General features: G+C 36.6%; 1 protein-coding gene across 10 annotated transcripts in view; it reads right to left on the bottom strand.

The window, feature by feature from the left end:
- CSPP1 (centrosome and spindle pole associated protein 1) overlaps window positions 1–23,902 on the bottom strand; it is a 62,161-nt gene that overhangs the window by 27,388 nt on the left and 10,871 nt on the right. For 6 of the 10 annotated variants that reach the window (XM_030233353.2, XM_030233358.2, XM_030233348.2 and 3 more), the window contains 11 exons: window positions 21,684–21,764; window positions 19,335–19,436; window positions 15,523–15,968; window positions 11,312–11,413; window positions 10,592–10,674; window positions 7,969–8,062; window positions 7,095–7,152; window positions 3,245–3,435; window positions 2,224–2,342; window positions 1,149–1,227; window positions 691–811 (listed from right to left, as the gene is read on the bottom strand). In XM_030233353.2, coding sequence (XP_030089213.2) covers window positions 691–811; window positions 1,149–1,227; window positions 2,224–2,342; window positions 3,245–3,435; window positions 7,095–7,152; window positions 7,969–8,062; window positions 10,592–10,674; window positions 11,312–11,413; window positions 15,523–15,968; window positions 19,335–19,436; window positions 21,684–21,764 — 1,476 coding nt within the window. The remainder of the gene's footprint in view (window positions 1–690; window positions 812–1,148; window positions 1,228–2,223; window positions 2,343–3,244; window positions 3,436–7,094; window positions 7,153–7,968; window positions 8,063–10,591; window positions 10,675–11,311; window positions 11,414–15,522; window positions 15,969–19,334; window positions 19,437–21,683; window positions 21,765–23,902) is intronic. The other 4 variants (XM_030233371.2, XM_030233375.2, XM_030233393.2 and 1 more) reach the window with 4 other exon arrangements.

Here is a 23,902-nt window from a genome sequence, read left to right as displayed (position 1 = left end):
CTCTACCAAGGAAATACATCAAAAAAAAAGAAAACCTTAAGTGCCCCTGAGCTGGGTTCTAGGAAAATTTCTGCAGAAGTAACATGTTACATCAGGGTCAAATACATTTTATAACTATAAACTCCCACAAGGTGCAGCAGCAAAAGACCACTAAAGTGAGTATAGGACTAAGGTGTCTACTGGAACAGGAGATACACTAGACAATTTTTTGTATCCAAAGAGAAGCTAAAAAGAATTGAGACACCACCTACAAACACACTGGAAATAAACATGAGGCAAACCTTTGAATTAGTATCCAAATGATCATGAAGAAATTACAGAAATTAAGACTGTTCCTAATAATTAGAGCAATAATGGAATATCAGAGCAATACAAGCCGTTCTTTTTAAGATGCAGGTTCTTATTTTATGAAAATAATTATATAAAGATACATGCCTGGAACTAATCTGTTTGCTGTAAGATTCTTAACATTCTCTCTGCCTCTGACAAAAAACTTGAAGAGCTCCTGTCCACCTGAAGAGTTAAAATGAGCTAAAGTACAGTCAGAGGAAGGAAGTGATGAAAGAAAGGAGAGCTAAAAAGCTTTTTATTTGTAATCTACATAAAACTGTCTGAAAGAGTTCTATATTTACAACCATTATATGCCAAAAAATAAAATAATGAAGAGTTAGAAGCTTTATCACTCAGTACCTGCTGTTGTAATTCTTGTTGATAAGATAATGTTGCCTCTTTGGAAGTCCTTGTTTTTTCTTCAGAATACACTCCTTTGCTTCTTTGTCTGTCTCCTGTATTCCTCTGTCCAATGTTACTTCTAAATTGAAAAATCACACATATAAAAGGAAAACATCACAGAGTCGAGAGAGGAGTAAAAAAATTTTTTAAAAATCCCTTCCTGCAGTATTTAAAAGCTGTTGTTTCCCATAGCCTGGCAGTTCATAATCCCAAGCATTTTCTTAAATCCATATTAAAATAGCAGTTCACTGAGTTATTCTTTTACTGTCTAGACAGAAATCCTCAATTAGAAGTTTGAAGAGTTGTCTTTAACACATTTAATTTCAAAGGCATATCTGTTCCCAGCAAAATATTACCAACACAAAACAAAATACAGATAAATACACACAAAGAATACAAATATAGATAATACTTACACAGGCTGCTCTACTGGAGCTTGGCCTAAAGGAGGATCCAGACTAGGTGTGGGCTGCATTCCCATCATTCCTGTACCATCTGCACAGTCAAAAAACAAAACAAACCATATTTTAAATGTTGAATGCTCAGATATAAATATTTGTCATTATCTAAAAGAACAGAGTTCACCACTCAAACTCTGAGTCTAGAACAAACAGAACTCTCAGCTTCCATTACAAACTCAGCTAACCCTTAATGCCCTCTAAAGCAAGAAATACAATGCCAAGGTACAAATCTATTTCTTAAATTCAACTAAATCCCTTTAGATTTTACAAATTACCTCATTAACATATTCTATCTCAAATAACAAAATTAGGTTACTCGCTTAATGGTGATACATCCTCATTCTTTCCAATTGTCATTCAAATTAACTAGCAAAAGAGTTATTTTTCTAAGTTTTTTCTCCTTTACTTTGCCTTTTCTATGAAAATAGAACAAAAAAATTTTAAAGTATTTCTGTTTTTTCTCTAAAAAATAAAAAAAAAGAAAAAATATAAAAACAAGCACAACACAATCCAGTCCCTCCCTACACAAATCACAATAGTTTCAATCATGAAATCACCATGAAGCAAAGACAAAAAAGGAGTTCTTAAAATATAAAAGTAGACCACTTCATACATTATTTTAATATATTTAATGTATTAATAAATATCTTTAAAATATTTATAATTATATCTGAAATTGCAACAATGCCTACACATGTAATTAATTATTATTTAAGCGATTTTAGGAAATAATGTTTTAATTATCAATATTATAAAGAAAATTATCTGGGAGGAGTAACAGCAAAAAATCTGAGACTAGAGCTAGTTCAAGTGATGAACAAGATTTCAGGAAGTCACAGCCCTTTTTGTGGCTGGAGAAAATTACTTCATTCAAAAACAGTATTGAAAAAAAAGCCTTTTCATTCAGCACACATCTTAAAAATGGGTTTAATTTGTTGTTACAAGTTCTATATTGTTCATCACTTAACTAGATTAAAAGTAGTCACATGAATCACTCCAACAACCAAGCCACCTAAAATCATCAACTTACAGTATGCAAGAGCAGGATCCAAAGGATTCCTAGCCCCATAAAAGTAATAAGCATCATCATAAGGTGTTTTATAGTTGTCTGTCAAAACTGGTGCTGGAGGCGGTGGCAACGGTGCAAGCCTTAAAGAAAAAAGGGACACAACTCCTTGGTTTGTTGTACAACTGAAAAGATATCATCAGAAGAAGTGGGGGGAGGAGAGAAGGAGGGGGAGGGAAAGAGCATGAAGCAGGGATGGGGATAGAAAGAGAATTCATTATGGAAAAATTCTAGATTTAGTTCAGCTGAAGACCTCTCATTAGTGGCATGCAGGAACAAGATGCAATAAGTCTCAGCAGGGAATTAACCTTCCCTGAGGGAGTGGTACATGAGCCCAGACTATTCCAGAGATCTAAAGAACACAAAACAAGCACGCCTCCTTTAAGTGGCTCAGTTAATGGTCCTTCCTGGCTACATCAGTAAAGAAAACAAAGCAAGATCTGGTCGAAGGGTGAATAGCACAGCACAGCTTCAGCCAAGTGCCTGGAGCTCCCTCTCTCCCTGAAGAGTTTAGTCACAATCACAGCACCTGGTGGAAGCTGTCCTTGCCTACAGCACATTGCTGAGGTCAGCCCCGGGAGACCGATTAATTAATGGGAGCCAAACTGGTGCCATACCAACCTTCTGAAAACATGGACTCTGCAGGGCATGGGCCCAAGCATTCTCACAACATGATTCAATATTACAGACATGGACATAATTTCTACAGCTCAACCCTTGTCCTACACAAATATCCACAATGAGAGAGCTGCCTTCAGAGATAATCCAGCCTCCAGGGATGCTTTCAAATAAACTATGAGGAAACGGACATTAAAAGTTTATTCCAGTGCAAAGTAGCTAGTTTTCTGTTAATTATCAAAATATTATTTCTACCTTCATCAGTTCCATGGAGAAGGATCAAGGGTACTATTGAGCTCTACCTCAGCAGTAACATGCTAAACAACAATCTTTTTTAACATGTAAAATGAACATGATGGTGAAGCACCTGGGAGCTACCATTTCCCCAAGACTGCTGACTAGACCCCTCTGAAAGTCTTTATCACTCTGCGAGTCTTCATTCGCCGGAGAGGCTGAACGGGCTGGCATTGGAGTTTGGAAAGCCACCCTGGGCCTTTCAGGAGGTACCTTCTCTTCAAAAGCTCTTGCTGTGAAGCCAAACTGCTTCAATCTATTTGGCTGAAGTAAAAAAAAAAAAAAATAAAAGGAAGTAGTAAGAAAAAGAGAGAGGAAAAAAAACCCCAAAACAAAATAGTTACCTTATTACTAGGAAATATTCTGAACCTCCATTTACCATTTACCATTGGGATAAACACTTCACTGGATCCTAACTTCCAAATTTCAAAAGTTCAAATTTCTAGTAACTGCATTTTTTTCTCCCAATGATCTACTGGGAATCCAGTATTACAGTGAAATCCAGGAATTTTATCAGAGATTTACTAAAAGCAACCTTATCATTGGTTCCAGGAAGTATATAAATCTAGTTAATGTCCAGAAAAAAGAACATTTTCAGAGATGTCTGTAGAACAGTTTATCTACAGCTGCCAATTTTCCACAGAGACAGTATTCTCACATTACGCACAGAAAAGTTTCTGAAATCCTTCCCCTCCACCCCAAGACTGAAATAGCTCGTAATCAGTAAAAACTAAAATCAAATACACAGTGAGACTTCTTCCAATAAACATTTCCTTCAATACCATTATTTTACTTTTTGAATTCCTTTGATCTCATTAATTTTTTCAATCACAAAAATTACAAGTTTTTGGAGGGAGTTCTTTTTAAAACAGAAGTAGCAAATGTTTATTGATAACTGTCAGCCTCAGAAAAAAGTCAAAAGCAACAAGCAAATAATGTGAAGGCATGCAAGTCAGTTTCAGAATATTCTATCACATCCAGAAAGCCCTGACAGCAAGTGCTCTGCATAACTATTCTAATGTTTGTTTAAATAAGGCAATATAACAGAAGAATGGAAAAAAAAATCATATACTGTATAAGTAAAAGAGATTTTGTTCTGAATTTACTGGTCCTAATATTGAAGTTCTTCAACTAACATGCATTTGGAGAAAGTAATACCCAAAACCAGCTACATATTAAATATCTACCAAAAACCATATACCCTACAATATGGAGATATTTCAACAAAATATTAAATCTTTACCTCCTCATCATTTAGCTGCAAGACAGTGCATACAAAGCAGTTAGTACTCACCAATCAAGGAATACAGTGTTTAGACACAAACTCTTAAAATCTACTAGACATAAATATTTTCTTATAGTATTTAACTTCAGATTTCTAGATGTGAACACAGAATTGGATAACAGATACTAGCTAAAGCAACTGAATTTTATAAAGCAGTCTACAGACTTTTTGTCTTTTCAAATCCAATGTCTTAAGCTGCAGAACACTAAAAACAGCCTTTCTCACTAACAACTTTAATATGAAAGCATTCCCAAAGTGCCCCAGATTTCAGCTCTACCGCTGATTTCAGATGTGACTTCAGTACTCAGTTCATCCTGGGGATTGTTTCAGTCTAAACAAGCAGCACATACAACAGTCTACATTTATAGATTCTTAATCAGGCATTGCTATTTAACCAACCTGTAATTAATCAAGAAATGCACCTAATTAGAATCTCTCCCTGAGAGGCAATTTAAGGCCAACAGTGACTGATGCCTAATGAATGTAGCAATTCAACTTAATTGAAGGCTTTCAGCTAAATTAGTGCTTTTAAAACACTATGCATGCTGTGTACTTGCTCTAGATAGAATTTTGTTCGTGTAACAGGCACTTTGCAGACTCTGACTGAGATGTGTATGGTGTATTGAGTGCTGCAGCACAGCATGCTTCTGCATCGCCAGCTTTGATTACACAGAACTGTTTACACTGACCTTGCAGCCTGCTGAGCCAGAAGAGCCAGCGTCCTCTGCTCAATTCTGCCTCCTCCCCTGCCTGCCTCCCAGCTGTACCCTCTATTCCTCTCCCTTTCAACATGTGAATCCCTGATCAGCCAGTAGACCCCTCTATACCAACTAAAGCAGCAAAAAAAGATTCAGATTTTTGCCAGATAACCGAGCTGAATGAGTTTGAAACAGAGGCCAAACAAGCATGACAGACACTTTATGCAGTGAAGGCAGGAACATGCAACCAGACAGGGGTTTTTCCTCCCCATTTAGGAGTAAGAATTTTGATTCAGCTTCATTGCTTGTCTGTGTGCATTCTCAGTCTCCTGTCTCCCAAGTTGCATGGAAAGAAAGAAATGGTTTCACAGATTATTCAGTGTTGGAAGGGACCCACAAGGATCTGATTAATAGCATGTTACAGCTAGCTATTCATCCATCTTCATTTTCTAGCAAAGAGGACCTTCTTTCCCCTCTACTGAACCCTCCAAAAATGGCACAAGTTTCAGTCTCTGTCAAAGCATTCCCAAAAAAGAGCACTGGTGATAATTTAAACCAGTAACCAGTTAACTTAATAACCAGTCTATTCTTCCTTGAAAGTTACCATCCTACATCCTAAACAGCACATCTCCACCATACTCAACCTGCAATGGCTTTGGATACATAGCAAGTAGATGGAAATCACACAAGTTCTGTCAGTCTCTGCAAGACTATCAGTCTCCTAATAATGCTACTAGTGCTGACAACCTCCTCCTGGATGCATGCTAATCAAAGTTCTTAATATAATTATCACCTTACCAAGAAAGTGGAGACAGCAGTAAGTCTGCATTAAGTCTTACAAACAACACAATACCAAACAACTTGCTTTTTACAAAATCCTATAAAAATGCCCGTAATCCTAAACAGTACATTGGATCACTTAAAAAAAACCCCAAATTGTGAATTAAAAACTATTATAATGGATCAACTCATCTGCAAAACAACTTTTTTTTTTTTTAATGGAGAGAAACTTTCTGCAGCATACTTTGCATTCCCAAAGAAAGGTTACTACTGTGTGCATTTAAGAGGTTACCACTGGACACTAAGTAATTCTTTCTATGATACCCACTGTTGGTGAGTTTCAAATTTCTATCTGGACACAGCTAAAGAAAATGCTCAATAATTTCCATGAAAATATTTTCCTCTGACTTACAGCTCGTGCTGCTTTTGGTTGGGGAAGAATTAATTTTTTCCACAATGAAGGATGGCGGGGGGGGGGGGGCTGTGTTTTGTATTTGTGCTGAACATGGGGTTGATAATATAGAGGTGTTTTTTTTATTGCTGAGCAGGGCTTACACAGAGCCAAGGCCTTTTCTACTTTTTCTGCTGCCACACTGCTGAGGAGCCTGGGGGCTGGGAGGAGACACAGCTGGGACAGGCAACCCCAACTGACCAAAAGGATATTCCAGACCACAGGACATCATACTCAGTGCATAAAGTGGGGGGAAGAAGGAGGAAGGTGAGGATGTTTGGAGGGATGGTTTGTCTTGCCAAGATGTGTGATGGCTGAAGACCTGCCTGTCCATGGGTAGCTCTGAATTAATTCCTTGTTTTGTTTTGCTGGTGTGTGAAGCTTTTGCTTTCCCTGTTAAACTGTCTTCATCTCAAGCCTTGAGTTTTCCAGCTTTTACTCTTCCTATTCTTTCTTTCCCCAGTCCCACTGGTGGGGAAGTGAGCAAGCAGCTTCTCATGAGGCTTGGCTGCTGGCTGGGGTTAAACCATGACACAGCCTCATCCTGAGCTGAGCTTCAGTTTTGTGGTACACTGATGTCCTATTAAATAGTCCAACATTTATCATTTTATAGAAACTCCACAGAGTTGTATGACTAAGCAACCACAGTGTGTATGTGAAAAAAAAAAAAAATAGGCTATACAGATGAAAGAAAATTGAAATTTCTTGCCTCCTTTTCTGGGTCTTGAACTCCAGAGGCAGCAACTGAGAGCTCAAGTTCCTTCTCACTGTTTTTGTAAAAAAAAAAAAAAAAAAATCAAATCAGAAAGCAATAACAACTATATTAACTATATTAATTCTTTCATTTCACCTAGTTAAAATCCAACTACTATAAAAGGAGAAACCACCACAATTCTTTTTCACTACAACTTTTCAGGACATTCCTAAAAAATTTGTCTTTATTCACATTCAAGAAGTTAATATGAAACACATTGAAATGAATGATTTAAAAGTGCAGCAATAAATACTGAAATTTTGAAATTTCTGGGCTCAGGCTTGTTCTGCATGTACAATTTTTATCACAATGAGACTGTCAATAGTAACCAATTTTTAATTCCTTATCCCTTCTCTAATATTGCTGTGTGTTTTTATGTATCCAGACTATAATTCAGTAGATAGAGACTAACAGGTAAAGAAGAATTAATATCTTATTATTCTGCATAAGCCAGATGATCAAATGCTTTAAAAATGAAAGGTTACTTTCCAAAATTGGAGGGCAAAAACAAAATGATTTTCAACTTTGTCAACTACTTAGGAAATCCTGAACCAGCAAAAAAAATAACTTTAGTTAAAGCTTCCTTACCCTTAAGAAACTAAAAAATAATTTGTAAAAATGAAAATGTATCTGGGTTTTCTTCTTTCCACTGAAAGCTTGTGAATATGTTCATTAAAAACTAAAGCTCTCAGACGAGTTTAATTAAACACAATATTACTCAGCTGCCTGGAATCCCTTAGTTATGAAATTGCTTCTTACCACACTGAATTAATGGAATGCCTTTAGATTTCAGCCATTATCTTTTAAAAAGACAGTAACTTGCCATTACCGTCTCTTATTCCGCTGTTGCTCAGCCATCTGCTCCATCAGTTCTTGTCTGTATTTCTCCTTTCTCCTCTGAAGAAGTTCTTGGTCCTGACCACCTAATGGAAACGACCACACATTTGTGTAAACGTTCCACAAAGTACACTAAAGGAACTGGACAAAAACACTGCATTTCAGCCAATTTACAAACTGGAACACAGCAGACTATACAAACACTGTATCTCTACTGACTAAAAAAAAAAAGATATCTAGTTTTAATAGACAATTTTTTTTTGAGTATGATGATCAAAACTACTGAAATTTTCAATAGTATTTTCATTACTATTTTCCTGTTTTGGTAGGAAAATATAAATTTTCCTATAAATTTATATAATTTATAGGAAAAGGAAGCTATAAATTTTAAAGCTATTTGGTACAACAGCAACTAAAAAAGTAACTTAATTTTTTTTTTTTTATCTAATGTTCACCTAAGGAAGATACACTACAGCACTCCAAAATTATGAGGTACTGCTCTGCATAAAACTGAACATTAAAACTGAAGGGAGTCAAACCCATGGGGAGGAAAGCAAATTGCTCCACTTTTAGCATGGTTCCCATGACTACTAAGAATTAGCAAAGTACCGACAGATGTGTGTATGTAAAAGGAAATGGTGATTACAGCTCACATATATTTTAAGGAACACAAAAAACTTTTAGTTTGTGGTGGTTCCCCCACAATAAGTGCAGAGGGACTTCTGTATTGAATGAGAGTGCAGAGGGAATAAGTGCAGAGGGACTTCAGCAGCACCTTCTGTATTGAATGACTATCAGCCACAAAGACTCTTAACATACTCTGTACACAAACTGGATGGACTTCTGATGAAGTAGACCTGAATAATAAAGAGAAGGAAGCTGGAAAGAAACTAAAACAAAAGCCAAATAGTAACAGCAACAAAACCTCATGCATGACTCACAGATTTTTTTATTTTTTAACTGTTTTGCTGGGAGTACAAAGTGACCAGAAGGTGCAAGATAACCTCAGGTTTTGCGAGTTTGGGGGAGTCTGAAATCACTTCCCATTCTAAAAAAATTCAAGTTTTAATTTACCTAATCTTTCCACAACATAGTTCACAATACTCTTCCAACCAGGATTGCTAGGAGTACAAATTCACACCTTTGTGTCCTCAAGTTACTTCAAATGAGGTGACTGGGCAGACCAGAGAGTGACCCCTATGACAACACTGGTTTAATGCTGCCTTTAAACAATTCCAAAAAACTGACCTGCTACATATAGCTTTGAAGATCAGGTCAATTCAAATGAAAAAATTAACAGAAATTATTCTGACAACTGTTAATCTATTTTGCCATAATTCAAAGCTAGCCTTCAAAAGATCCCATCTGAAGAACTACTGAAGTTCTTTTATTCTTGCCTTACAGTTTCCTGAACTCAGCTAAGAATGCTATGTCCTCACCAGTATATCCCTCTATTACACTCAATACTAGTGTTTCCTACTAAATTTTCTAGCTACAGGAGAGATAACCAGAATCATTTTTCACAGTAGCATTTCTAGTATTTCTGCAATTAAAATTCACTGTAAAGCTGTGTCTCTAACAATACAGGGGTTAAAATTTCTCCCATACTTGATTTTGGAAAAATAATTTAATCACTTATCTGGGCCTTAAAATGTTAATGAACTCCAAGTAGAAACTTGGGCACTTCAAAATTAATTAGTAAGTAAAAAATTAATTAGTAAGTTACATTAAGGGAGAAAAGGAATATGTTTTGCTTTAGTTTCTCTATGTAAATAATATTTATTTACCAGTCTTGAAGACAACTAGCCAAAGGAAAAACAAATGCTCATTTTTCTAGTTTTTAACTATTCACATGGAAAAATAACATATTGTCTTAGATTGCATAGTAATGTGTGTATTCTATTTGCCATCTGTTAGACGTGGGGCAGTTATCTTCTGTTAATTGGGTAGTTTTCTTGATCTCTTTCACAAACCAATCCTCCCTCCAGGAGATATCTTCTGTTAATGGGCCATAGAGTGTCACTGCATGACTGATAAAAATCACAGCATCCCACTGTGAGAGGTACCATCCAGAGGGAGGAGCCAAGCATTCCAACCTGGATATAATCTGAGATTTTGGGACACCAGGACAGCCTTTCCACAGCATTCCCAGAGGAGCAGCTGCCTTTTCCACTGGATTTCCAGAGAAAGACCAGGCCCACCTACACTACTACTAGATCTTCAGAGGAAAACTATACCCTTCTACAGGATCACTGCTTCAAGAGAACCACACCTGACACTCCAGGAGGGCTGCAGCCACCATTCCAATTGGACTGCTACCAACACTCTGACCAACAGGATGTCAGGTCATATTCTGACTCTGTCAGTGTTGCTTTGTGTTATTGTATTGTTTATTTTATTTTCTTCCCTAATAAAGAACTGTTATTCCTGCTCCCATATCTTTGCCTGAGAGCCTCCCTTAATTTCAAATTTATAACAATTTGGAGGGAGGGGGTTTACATTTTCCAGCTCAGGGAAGGCTCCTGCCTTCCTCAGCAGACACCTGTCTTTCCAAACCAAGACACATATGCAAAGAAAGTCTAACTCTGTGTTATTAGTGAGGTTTTTATACATACCAAGAACAAGGCCTGTTGCATATCTCCTTTCACCTGCAGACTTGGCCAGTTCACTAGCTGAAGAACTAATCTGTATCTGATTTCTGGCAAAGACAAAAAAGAAAATGGAGTGATCAAACTCAAGAATTTCCTACACAGTCTGTGGGGAACTATGACAGACTCACTTGCATCACTATGTGACACATTTGTGACAAACAGTTTTCCTACAATCCAAAGAAATATCCCAAGCAAAAGAAGAAACTGCTTTGCAAAAAGGCACTTCTCACAATTCCCATTTGCCTGTGGTTTCTGAAGCCATCAGAAAAACTGACTCAGTTGAGCACTTCACCCAGGCTGACAGACTGAATGGTGCCAGTCAAGAGTTTATGTAAGGACTTTACAAGTGTTCTGCTTCTACCTCACCCACTTAGATCATTTCAGGGTGTGCAAAACCAAGACAAGAGGAAGAAATTTTAAAACTACTATGAAAATAGGATTCCACAGTATCTGACCCAATAAAAGTCATCAGTTGGAGAATAAGTGCTCTATTAATTCAAAAAGAAAACCAGCATGCAAGCTTCAATGCACGTTTTCAGAGGAAACATGTCTTGTTATACTATATTCTAGCTGCAGGAAAAACTATCAGGCTTTTCAGACAATGTTTTGGGATTTGAAGTCAACATTTTCATCTCACCATGATTTTGCAGTGCAATTACCAGAGAAGTACACGATATACCACACCTAGAATCTCCAGCTCTTGAGAATGGCCGCACACGTGCTCTCTCCTTTAATTCATCTTCATAATCTGCAGGTACATCTCTTACCATTCCATTCAGATAGGGCCTTAAAGAAATAAAACAATCAGCTATGCTTGCCCAGAAACAGCCAATCTGAAATGGAAGGTTCAGCAGTTTTGTGCAAATGCATTTGCTGCCTGAATGCACACTGGACAGCAGAACCAGCCCTGAAAATATCACAAAATATTCTAGAAATAATTCATTTTGCTTGCACTGTCAGGGCAGCTCCCTGTCTGGAATATGAATTCCCGAGCCTGCTTTCCTGCAGCCCTTATCTAATGAGCCTGGTTAAGAGTTTTGAAAGCTAAAGGGCTTTTTGATGCTCACACCACATTAACTGAAACAGATCTTGCTGCTCTTAATCTCCAGGAGCCAGCAAAGTCTTCAACAGGTTTTGGCACACAGCTATTGGCTAAATCTGGTGAAACAGCCAATTCAGATATGAAAAGCTGCTTCAATGACAATCTACACTTCCCTACCCACCTGACAGACTTTAAAAGAGTGAGGTGACTTTTGTTTAAGGCAAAAGACTGGCAACACCATGAATACAAAAATTCAGGAGCTAAAATTTGAGTCATCTACATAAGAAGGGAAATCATATGATAGAAACTTCAAGTAACTTCAGAGATGCCAAATATTGTATAGACACAAGAGACCTGTTCCTGAAAAGATCTGGGGTAGGAGAATTTATAAACTTTTCTTAACTTGCAAAATAATGTCTCTATAATAAGGACTTTGAGTTATCATGACAAAATAGGGCAAAAATAGGTATTCAATGAAAAACAAAGTACTCAACAAATGCTATCAAAGTTATACTTTTTCCAGAGCTGGAAAGAGCCATGGACTGTCTATTACACAAACAACAACAACAACAACAAACAAACAAACAAAAAACAAAACCTAGGTAAACGTGGGGAAAAACCTCATTCTTTTACATAAAAAGAACCACAGCTCTGTCAATCTCTAATTTAAATAGAAGCCAATAATCAAAGGCAAAAGGATGCAAGCAGGTTATTAAACATTGATCTGTCATCTTAACAACCCACCAGAATGACATGAAAGAACATTTATCCTCTTGTCATAAAATGATCTTTCACTATCAAGTTCATCTTTATGACAACAATCAATCTACTCCTTACAAGGCTGGTCACATAAGACTGAAAGACAGCCAGGAAATAGAAAGCCAAGTCTCCAGTGTAATAAAAGGATGTAGGAAGGAAGCAAAAAACAAACCTTGGAATTTAAGAGGCAAGCTTTTTTTGTAAAAAGTAGCCAGCTTAGCAGGGTAGGCCCAGAGATGTTGGCCCAATTCGATCAAGAAGCTGCTGTCTCCTGTTTACAGGACAGACCTGACAGCTGGGGATGGACTAAAGCATTCCACTGCTAAGAACTAAAACATTTTGCAATTATTCTCACTTCCCAGTCACCATTTCTGTTTGTTGAAATATGTCACAGACCTTGTGCCTCCATCAAAACAAAAACCCTTCTGAAAAGCCCTGTTATGAACATCTGCCTCTCCAAACTAATAAACCTGATATAAAACCTAAGAACTTAAGTAGAGCAAATTAAAATATGCCTCTTTTTGAATTTAGTTTCCATCATGAATCAAGTGTGCTTGGGAAAAGTTGACTTTGCTTGAAATGTAGAAAAAAAATGCTAACTCTTCAGAAGCTGAGCTGTCACTAACAGATAAGTTCCTCCTTGAAGAGACTGAATTTACTTCATAGGAGGTTAAATGGAATTCCTTTCATAGGAGAAGTACTAGATAAAAAAACACATTTAACAAAGAAATACTGAAAATTAATTTCCAATAATAATTCATTAGTAGAAAATATATATAAAAACCCCCAAACAATCTTGTTCAGGGAATTCAGGTAATGGTCCAGCAGCTTCTTTTAAGAAGATGCACCAAGTCTGTCAACAGCAAAGATAAGACTGTCTTCTCTATTCTCTTTTAAAAGAAAACTGGAGATAACGCAGTTTCAGAGGTCTCTCCAAATAACTTATGGATTGCCTGGTGACATATTAGTCACAGATATTTATAACCACCATCCATGATTTCTGGAATAACTAAAAACTAGTCTACTAATATTGAACATGATGTCTACTGTTAGTTAAAACACCATACTTGCTGATATTTTTATATAGTTCTGTATAAATTCTTTGTGAAACAAAGTAAACCCTCAAACATTATCAAATGGTTACTTTTATTTAAATAATAGACTGTGTGTCCAACTGCATTAGACAGTGGCAAACAGCTACCTAATAAAAAGAGGACACTCAACCCTCTGAGTATTTACTAACACAGAATTAAATACTGCTGTTAGTTTCAAAAATATTTTGATTGAATTTGTAAGACACCAAGTTAAGCTTCTAGTTATTTTTCTTGCTGAAAAGCTATAGGACAAGTCCACTCTATCCTGAAACCTCATTTGCTCATTTCTCTCAGTCCATTCTACAGAATGGAACAAATTTTGAATCCTGCAGCCTCTTCTCTGATTCTCAGCAGAAAACAGGCAATCTTGTTCCTTTCGTCTATTTAACCACTGTTTCCATCTGCTAGTCTTTTTCAGAAACATTGAATGAATAAAAACACTTTTTAGAAGCACACCAGAACACACAGTCTGAAACTTAGCAATAACACATTTATTAGAGTCTGCTTCTCCCAACTACTTTCAGACATTTCATTTTTTCCACAGACTTACTTCCTTTACGATTACCTTTTTTAAAGGCTGAGAAAGAATATCAAGAGCTATTTTTGGAGAAAAATTATTCTAACTCTCTTGGCATTTGAAACTGGAAAAGAAACAGGAGTTCATTGAATTCAGAAAATGCTTTTCTAGTAGAAGAGCATTTCCCCTCCCCCTGTTATTAACTTGCATAGTATCCAGAAAATTATCCCTGTAAACAATGACTCAAAAGATCACTTAAACCATCCACCAGCAACTAACAACAAAACACAATAGTAATATTCAACTCTGTTGAGAATGGTACAATTTGTCTTTGTTTTCCTAGAAGTGTTAATTCTAGAAAAAAGAAAAAGTGTTTCTTTTGCCTTGCAAAGGAAGAACACTGGTGGTTCCTTCACTGAAGCAATTGCAGGAAAATAATTCTGGCAACAGGCTTAACACAAATAAAAATAACTACAACACTCATGTTCCCAAGACCTGGAAAGGGAACAAATTAACACTTTTAAAATAACATTTGAACATTTATTTACAATAAATGTACTGCTTTATTTAGCTGTATAAACAAATTTCAAGTTTGGTGCTGTTTCACACCACAAGCCATCTGGTTTGAAAAGCAACCAGTTCTTGCAATTGAATACCTAAAGGTGGCCAGAATGCCAAACCCTGGATGACTAGGAAGGCTATACTTTTTTTTTTTTTTTTTTTTTTTTTTTTGAGTAAACTAGAAGTCAAAGATTAACAATTTATGTCAAAGTAACCCAGCTGATGTATCAGTTAACACAGTAAAGACTATTTAACACTGAACAGTACACAGTATCAGTTTTCCCCCTGAATGATTTATATAAGACACCCTCTTTTGTTTGGTTTAGGCTTTCATAAATGCTTATTCTAACTGTGTAGTTATTACAGAGATTAGCACCTATTAAAACCATCAGGATTTGGTTCAACTACACAGATGTTTAAAGCCTGTCATTTAGCAAGACATGGATTCAAAAAGAGGATTTTTAAAAAATAGACTTTTTACGCATAGTCACACATTCCAAAAAGTGAAGTTCAAACCAATTTTGGAATCTGAACTGAACACTGACCTGCTGTAACTATTACAGATTAAGGAAACAGAGGTAACATTGGGTTCTCACTGCAGAGGTTTGCTTTCAAATATATTTTCTGGCAAACCACTCTTCATAAAAATGAATTGTGGACTGCTGCTTCTGGGGTGATTTCTCTAGTATCCTTGGTCTGCTATGATATATAAAATGCCTCTTAATATATGCATAGTCTTAAGGACTGATCCAATTCTTTAACACTTTTTCTATAGATTATTGCAAGAGTCCTTTTTTTAAGTACAAAACGAAGTACAACAATCCTGCTCTCACATGGGAATCTTCCCTAATATTTAAAGCGAGTAAACCATGGCCATCAGCAAGCACTACAGAAATAAAGAAGAAAATGGAAGTAAGAATACCTTTCAGCATAAAAACCCCGGGGAGTTTTTCTGTCATAGGTGCTTTCAGATCTAAATCTAGGGTCCACTTCTGCATTTGTCTCAGGATCATAGTCCACTCTGTAGTATCTTCTACCAAAATCACCATCTTCATCAAATTTGTGATGCTTCCTAGTAGGAATTACAGATTGGCTAGCAAATCCATGATGTCTTTGATTGGGAACATCCAAATCCTCATCAAATCTTTTATTCAATAGTCGACTTCTCAATTCAACCTCATCATCTAACCTGTGGTACCTGTCTTCCTGCAGCCATCTGTTATTTAGCAACTCTTCACAACCTTCTGTGGAAGTAAAAGCATCCTTCTTGGGAGGTTCTGCACCTGGATCACAGGGCTGGAATTCTGTATGTAATTGTGGCTGGAGCCTGGTAACAGCAATAGGTGTTTTATGCCTGCGCATCTCATTCTGTTTAATGGAAACAATATTGAGAGTTTAATATATAGAAATCACATTGAGTAAAACTCTAGTTTTGCATTTCTTCAAATAAACCCAAAACAAGAAGAAAGGTAAAAGGTGAGCAAGGAAAATACTTCAAGAAGTGCTTAAAATCTAGGGTCTTACTCATTTTTCTTGGAGAAAAAAATGTAGTCTTCCTTTTCTCTAATGTCTTTCAGAAGAATGGCTATCAATACTGGACAGATCTTTTTTGAACTCCAATCTGACCTTCAGTTTTTGAGGTGCAAAGAATCAAAAAAACCACTTCAAACTTTACTTCATCAAGAGACTAGGTATCTTCATTCTATCCAGATTCAGGCAAGTCTGTAATACTTCTTACCTCCGAGCACAGCCTTTTAATCTGAGCATTTCTTAATCTATTTCTCTACTCCTCAGGAAATGTCATTATGAGAAAGGATAGTTAAGCAGATAAAAAACAACCCTATGACACTCTGGACTAGTGTTCAATACATAGTCCTTACAAAAACAATGGTTTTGCATAAACCCTGTGGTATTTCTATGTACTAATCTTTGATCTAATCTTTCCAGTATAAAGGCAACACTAACTCATACTTAACAATATTTAATGAAAAATAAATTAAGGATGTAAATGACACCAAACTGGGAAGAAGGATCAATATACTAGAGGATATGGCTGCGACTCAGAAGGGTCTTGACAAACTGGAGAAACATGCTGACAAAAAGCTCATGAAAATCAACAAATGCCAAGGCAAACCTCTGCATCTGAGACAGAGCAGTGCCATGCACCAGGACAGGCTGGGCAGTGAGCACCTAGAGAGCAGCTCTGCAGAAAAAGGCCTGGGTTAGTCGTGGGCAAGGGCTGAGCATGCAAAGCATGCTTGCAGTGGTGACTGCCAACCACACCTTGGCCAGCAGTACCTGCGCAGGTCAAGGCAAGTGTTCCTTCTCTGCTCAGTATTTTTCTAGTATTTAGGTTCTGGGGTAGTGTGCCCAGTCTCTGCCTCCCCTCCCCACAGACACTGATGACCTGGAGAAAGCGCAGAGGGTGGCTACTGACATGGTATTTGAGCTGTTAAAGGAGAAGCTGACAGAGTTGGGTTTATTCAGCCTGGAAAAAGATTAAGGAGGGTGTGGAGGAAGTAGTAATTACAGTCCCTGTGTAAAAGGTGGTTACAGAGATACCAGTATTCATGGTTTTCAAAGAACCAACAGCCACAGTTGCAGCAAAGAAAAATTACAATGGGATACAGAGGGACAGAAGTTCAGATCAAGCAGTTAAAGCAGTGGAACGAGTTGCCCAGAGGACTGTGGATTCTCCATCCTTTCAAAACTCCACCAAATAAAGCCTGACCAACCTAATCTAAACTGTGAAGATAACACTACTCAGAGCAGGATATGACTATCTAAACTGTTGGATCAAATTTTGGACATCACATATATAATTTGACTCTCACTCCAAGTTAAATACCCCTCAGAGATGGCATAACCCAAACAAATCCTAACCATTTTTTTCTGTTTGTTCTTTTCTGATAGTAAAATTGTTTCTACACTAGAATAATAACAATGCAACTTAAAGGTCCAAGTGGATGACAAATAAAGCAAAAGGAAAAACCCTTGATAGATTTCATTAGGTAAGTCAGCTTAGGAAATGTAACTGCCCAAACATGCAGAAAAATTTTAGAGATTTTTAGACTCAGTTGCACAAAAATAAGCTACACTTTTGCCAGTATTTCCTAGGGATCACTGCTGTGTAGCACTTCAAACCTTGAAGAAGGAAATAAGAATGAGATATTGAATTCCAACACCTGAAGGAAACCTGAATACTGTCTTATAGATGCCTTCACAAATAAAAACAGTTTTCAACTATATGAAACTCAAGTGCACTTGAAGGAAAAGATGTTTCTCATGAGAAAACAATTTTTCCAGAGATAGACAAGAAACATTCTTCTAGACAGAAATTACAAATACAGGGGGATTTCCACTTGCCAACTGTTGTAAGGAAGACAATAAACTTCCAGCTGGTTTGGGTACAAATACAAGGTCTTTTATAGAATGACCTAGCTTTCACACTACTGTACACTTTAGAATTTTCATATTAAAAAGAAGTGGAAGGACTTCTTAAACCTTTCTTCTAAATCTTCTAAAAATTTTCACTAGATGAGAGTCCCAAATTATTACAGTCCATCACTAAACAAAAATATTTTAAAAAGGAAATTTACCTATTCTAGACAAAATTTTAAAGTTAAGAAGACTTTACAGATCAATCTATTGCTTCCAGATTACTAAAACAAAGAGTCTCACAACAATGCTAATCAGACCTAAAAATCCCACTGGCTGTTGCACTAGTTTTGGTTGGGATGAATTTCTTCACAGTAGCTTGTATGAGGCTACGTTTTAGATTTGTGCTGAAAACAGTAGTGGTAAGACAGGGAGAATTTAATTGCTACTGAATAGCACTAACACAGTGTCAAGGGCTTTTCTGCTTTCTACACTGCCCCACCTGCAAGGAGGCTGCAGGTACATGGGAAGTTGGGAAGGGACTCAACCAGGATAGATGATTCCAACTGACCAAAGGAATATTCCACTCTACAGGGGGTCATGCTCACCATAAAGGAAGGGGGATGTTCTGAGTATGGCATTTGTCTTGCGAAGTCACAGTTGCATGTGACAGAGCCCTGTTCTCCTGAGAATGGCTGAACACCTGCCTGTCCAGGGGCAGCAAATTAATTTCTTGGTTTGCTTTGCTTTGCTTTGCTTGTGTGAGCAGCTTTTAATTTACCTACTAAACTGTCTAACTCAACCAACCCCATTTCTCCCTTTCACTCTTCTGATTTTCTCCCCTTTCCGACAGAGGGGGGTGTGTGTGTGTTCCTAGCTGCTTACTGCCACACAAATCAAAGGCCTCAGCTCAGAACTGGACTAGACTATGTCTAGTTCACTTTCAGCAGTAAAGACTCCTTGATTTTTATTCACAAATGTACAGCTCCATATTCTGTATGGCTGCTACACTTGCCTGGCTTTTTACATGACAGAGGAAAAAAGCATCTACAAACAAAAGCTAAGGAGCACTATGTGGAGTTTAGTATTTTGTTCAAGTAGATAGCTTTTCTGGATATCACTTTTATCATCAAAAACAACCCAGGGATTTGCTGCAGACACACAGAACAATGAAAGCATCCTTCTACCAGACACACACGATGGAAGCAGGAACCAGAAGCTGCACCATGTAAGAGCTGTAACCAGGACTTGCTTAGATGCATTAATAAAAATGCAGCCTAATTGAACAACGTTATTTGTGTATTTTGTCTGACTTTGTATGTCTGAGTCAATGATAAGACTATAAAATTGTATTACCTCTCTGTTTTTCTTCCCTAATTTCCTTAGCCTTTCGTTCCATTCTTCTTTATCCCTGAGATATTGATTGTACTCCTTGTTTCTTTCAAGTCGTAATCTCTCCTAAAATTGAAAAGGGCATCATAATTTTGCATTTTAAGTAGCTTTTAACTTCATAGAACTGCAGTACTAAATGAATAAATGCAAACTGTGTGTTTGCCCTCCCCCCGCCCCTTCACATTCTTTGTGATGTACAAGAAAGGCTTGAATTACTTTGAGGTTTTAGTTCATTTTCTCTTAGCATAGCACTTTCTCTTAATCTGAAATCTGTAAGTAGAAGTCAGCTCCTTGGGCACAATGTCTATTCCCCAGAGACACTACTGTGTATCAAGGTCCATCTTTTAAACCAGGTAGGTTTCTTGCAGCTAAGTCTATTCCAAAATTTACTAAAGCCTCACTATGACAATTAGGAATATCTTCTGATTTCCAATTGAATGTATTTACAGCTGATTTTCAAACATACACTTTCCTTCTTTAACATTAGTTGTGACTTACCCCCTCACAATTAAAACAGGATAACAAATATAACTGTAGACAAGACGTATCAATTACAATTTGAACTGTTGAATTCAAACAAGGAGTTAAATGGACTGCAAAAAGACAAAAGTGTGAAGAATGCAAGGAAAATCAAGGAAAACAAGTTCTATGCTTGTTGTCCTCGCTGCTTTTGCAAAATGATAACATTTATAATCAGCTTTCTCAGGTCTAAAAGTGTACATTAACTGTACATCAAGAGCCTGATAATATAATATGAAATACAAAAGTCTCCAGATAAAGCAAATTCTAATTTGTATTATTTCTTGATTTCCCTGTTTAGACCATGGGGTGTCTCTTATACAACCTCATTCCAACAATCATATAAAGGAAAATAAGAGAATTATACTACAGTATTATGAATGAGGCTCTTTTCCACTGCAGCATTTTCCAATAACAAAGCAAAAGTAGTTACAAAATCTGAGTATCACACATAAATTTACTTTCTCATGAACAAATTTCAAACAAAAATAATTTATATCTCAATCACCACATAAACACCAGATTATTAGAAATTTTGCAAATTAGAGTAATCCTCTCCAAAAGCGTTTCATTTTTTGGGTTTTTTTCCAAGAAAAAAAAAGTTTTCTATAGGTTTTCTAACAGCAACAATATAAAGCATGTAGACAGCCAAGAAAGATGCACTGTCTTTAACAGATGGCAAAACACTCAGCAGAAAATTCAATATGCTACGTGACTGCACATTTGACCTAATAAAGCAAACCAATATGCAAATGTTAACCTCTCAATATTCTACCCAGAGGCCAAGTGATTAACAGGGCACAGTGTGACATCTCCTGGCAGCTTTTAGGTTCTGCAAGAGCAGCAAATAGATGGCCGAAAAGGATTCAACACACCTGCACAGAGCTGCTATGATATAAACCTATCAATGACAAGACATGTTTCTATGGTATTCACATGCCCTCTGAACAGCGAGAAGCTGTGAGACAAGCAGAGAAGAAGGAAAACACAATTCTTATCTCTCTTGCTGTGCCTGTGCTGTGCTAAAGTAGAATGCAATATGGAGATTGTTTACCCAAAGTGAGGATGTTTTGTTCCCTTGGCCTAGCAGGGCCCAGAAGCGTGTGTGTGTGTGTGTGACTGTCACGGGACAGTCAGGAGAGAATCAGAGATGAGTGCAGTTCTGTGCAGTTGTGAGCAAGAGTAAGTGCCTGGCAGATTCAGTTTAGATGAAATGGACATAGTGTATTATAATAAAGTAATTCATTGGCCTTCTGATGATGGAGTCAGATGCATCATTCCCTCTCCCCTTCATCAGAGTCGTCTTTGATTTACAATACTTCTGCTGATTCAACTTCATGGATCAATTTACAAGCAAACACAAAAAGCTGGGACTATAAAGCCAACAGCATGAGGGCAGGAGATCAGATCAATAGTGATTGCTGAACAAAACCCAAGAACAACTACTAGAGGTTTTGAACAGATCAAGTGCTCTAAAGTGTGGATCAGAAGTAGCAAACCTCAAACTAGTATCAGTATACAATTATATCTACATAATAAAAACCAAATATCTAAAACTTATGAATACAGGTAACCTAGGATTAAAAATTTAAAAAAAACATTGAAGGAACAGACTTTTCTGAGAATTATTACTAATTACCACCTCCAAAACCATTCATTTGTGTCAGAAAAAAAAAGAAAAAACCCAACCAAACAAAAAAACCTTAAGTGGAAATATCTTTTCTGTAACAGTTTCAACACCCAGGTACATTTTCAAGTTATACTCCATTTAATTAATTTCTTTCATATATTTACCTTGGCAGATCTTCGCTCATCAATAGGAAGAGATAATCCCTGAGTATATGGATCTACTTCATCAGTAGTCTGATAATTTTTCTACATTAAACAAAAAATATAAAAGCATTCAATACATTTTAAAATATCAAATCTTAACTTATTAAAGAGTTGTTAGGTACTATATTTTCTGAAGTAATTTGAGCAATTTGATGAAATAAAGACTGAAGACAACCTTCACATTCTGAAAATGTAGGATGTTCTTGGAACACATAACTGAAGTGAAGTCAAGGAATGCAGGAAGTAAATGTCTTTGTCAAGTTTTAAGCTTGAGTTTGAAAGTGTCACTTCTCCCATGTTAAACTATTTCCACTATTATGTAAGTTAGTCTCCATATTTAAAAAAACCCCTATTTTTATTCAAAGAAACCCCATTCAGTTTTTCTGTAGCACAAGCATAAGTGTCTGTATAAAAGTAAAAGAAATCTTACAAGACACTTCCTTACTCAAGATAAAAAATTGCTTTTTCTATCAGCAGAAAACATAGGTCTACCTCTTATTTTGCAGGATGGAATTCATGCTAACAGTAGCACACCTCTATCTCAACAGTGTTTTCCACATCAGCAGTGCCCAAATTTTCCAGGATAATGACCCACCACCAAATCTTGTCATTCCCTATGGACCATCAGCCACTTTCAGAGCAGAACTTCCCATCAAAACCAGTATGTTGCTGCTCCACAGAGATCCCTGGGCTGCAGCTTGGGACCTGGGCTGTGCAGCAAGTCAAAGTACCAGCCCTTCAAACCAAATTCCAGTGCTGATGCAGGCTGAGTCCAGGCCTAGAGGATTTGTCATACATCACTCCTTTATTAAAAGCATACTCAAGCCATTTCCAGTCAATCATATGTTTTATAAATCTGATTAATAAAAAGGTCATCTATTTCTGTGTCAGGAGCTGAAGAGGGGAATGGTGAGATAACATATTCCACCAGCATTGTTTCCTTTCCTTATCTATATTGCAATGTGGCCTAAATGCTTAGAGGAATGTCAAGAAGTAAGAGCTCTACCTGCTCCAGTACAAACCCACACCATTATAAATAATATTTCAAACTAGACATTAAAAGATTTTGCTTAATATCTTAAAATCTTTTGGTTAATAATCATGCAAAGATATTCAATCACCAAGACAACAAAATTTATATGGAAAACCAAGTTATTTCTATTAGAAAAAGTAAATCAATTGTAATCCTCATTATGAAGTAATTCTTTGCATGAATTTTGAAGACATCTCTAGAGATTACCTGTGATCTTACAAATATCTTTTCCAAAACCAGAACCTGATGTGGAAGCTGCATTTTTCTATGAGCAAGACTAAGCAAGTTATAACCAAAAAATTATCACTGTGAGAACTGCTAAAAGTTTCACCAGTTCTCTTAAGATAGGAAAAAGAAATTAGATTGCTATCTTAGTTCTTCCTCAGTCCTTACCAGTTTAATATAGCTAACATGTACTAGACCAAACACACACACAGACAAAAAGGCCTTGTAAACCATGAAGTCCAGTTGAGAATAAAACACTAGAAGTTAATGTAAAAATTATATTATTTGGGTGCTTTGGTGATAATTATGAAATACTAAGTTTTAACAGGATATTCTAACTTTGAAAATAATCTGGAGTTTTAAATTAAACAAGAAACAAAAATTATATAAGGATGATTTTGGTTAGAGTTTAAGAAGACAGTTGCTATTGCTATTTAAGAATTCTAGTGCATGCTAATATAGAAAATTTGTATCATATGCATGTTATTCAAAACCCCAGAAAAAACCAGCAGACTGTGTTTCTACCACATTACCTCCTGGTCCTTTACTGATGTTGCTCAGTCTGAACAATTCGGATGGACAGCATTCAATCTCAAAATTATAGATACATGAAAGTATAAAAATATTTTTTAAACTAAAATTAATTAATCAAAGCTTGTAAAAATAACACCAGAGGTGTAAAATAACACCAGAGGCTCTACTGCTCCCCTAAGCACCACTGATGAGTGGAGACAGGGAAGAAAAAAGCCCTGACTCTGGTTGTGATGATATATTTAATATTTATAGAAGTTACTATTTTATTCTAGCTTTATAAAATATGTATACCAAGAAAAAAAATCTGAACTCTTACTGCCTACATAACTGATAATCCTTGAAGCAAATATCTACTAAAATAAAAACTATTGTAAAGCCAGCATTAGAC

The sequence above is a fragment of the Serinus canaria genome, chromosome 2 (genome assembly GCF_022539315.1).
Source record: "Serinus canaria isolate serCan28SL12 chromosome 2, serCan2020, whole genome shotgun sequence".
Classification (NCBI taxonomy): domain Eukaryota; kingdom Metazoa; phylum Chordata; class Aves; order Passeriformes; family Fringillidae; genus Serinus; species Serinus canaria.
Note: the sequence above shows the minus strand (reverse complement) of the source record. Positions and strands in the feature narration are given on the sequence as shown.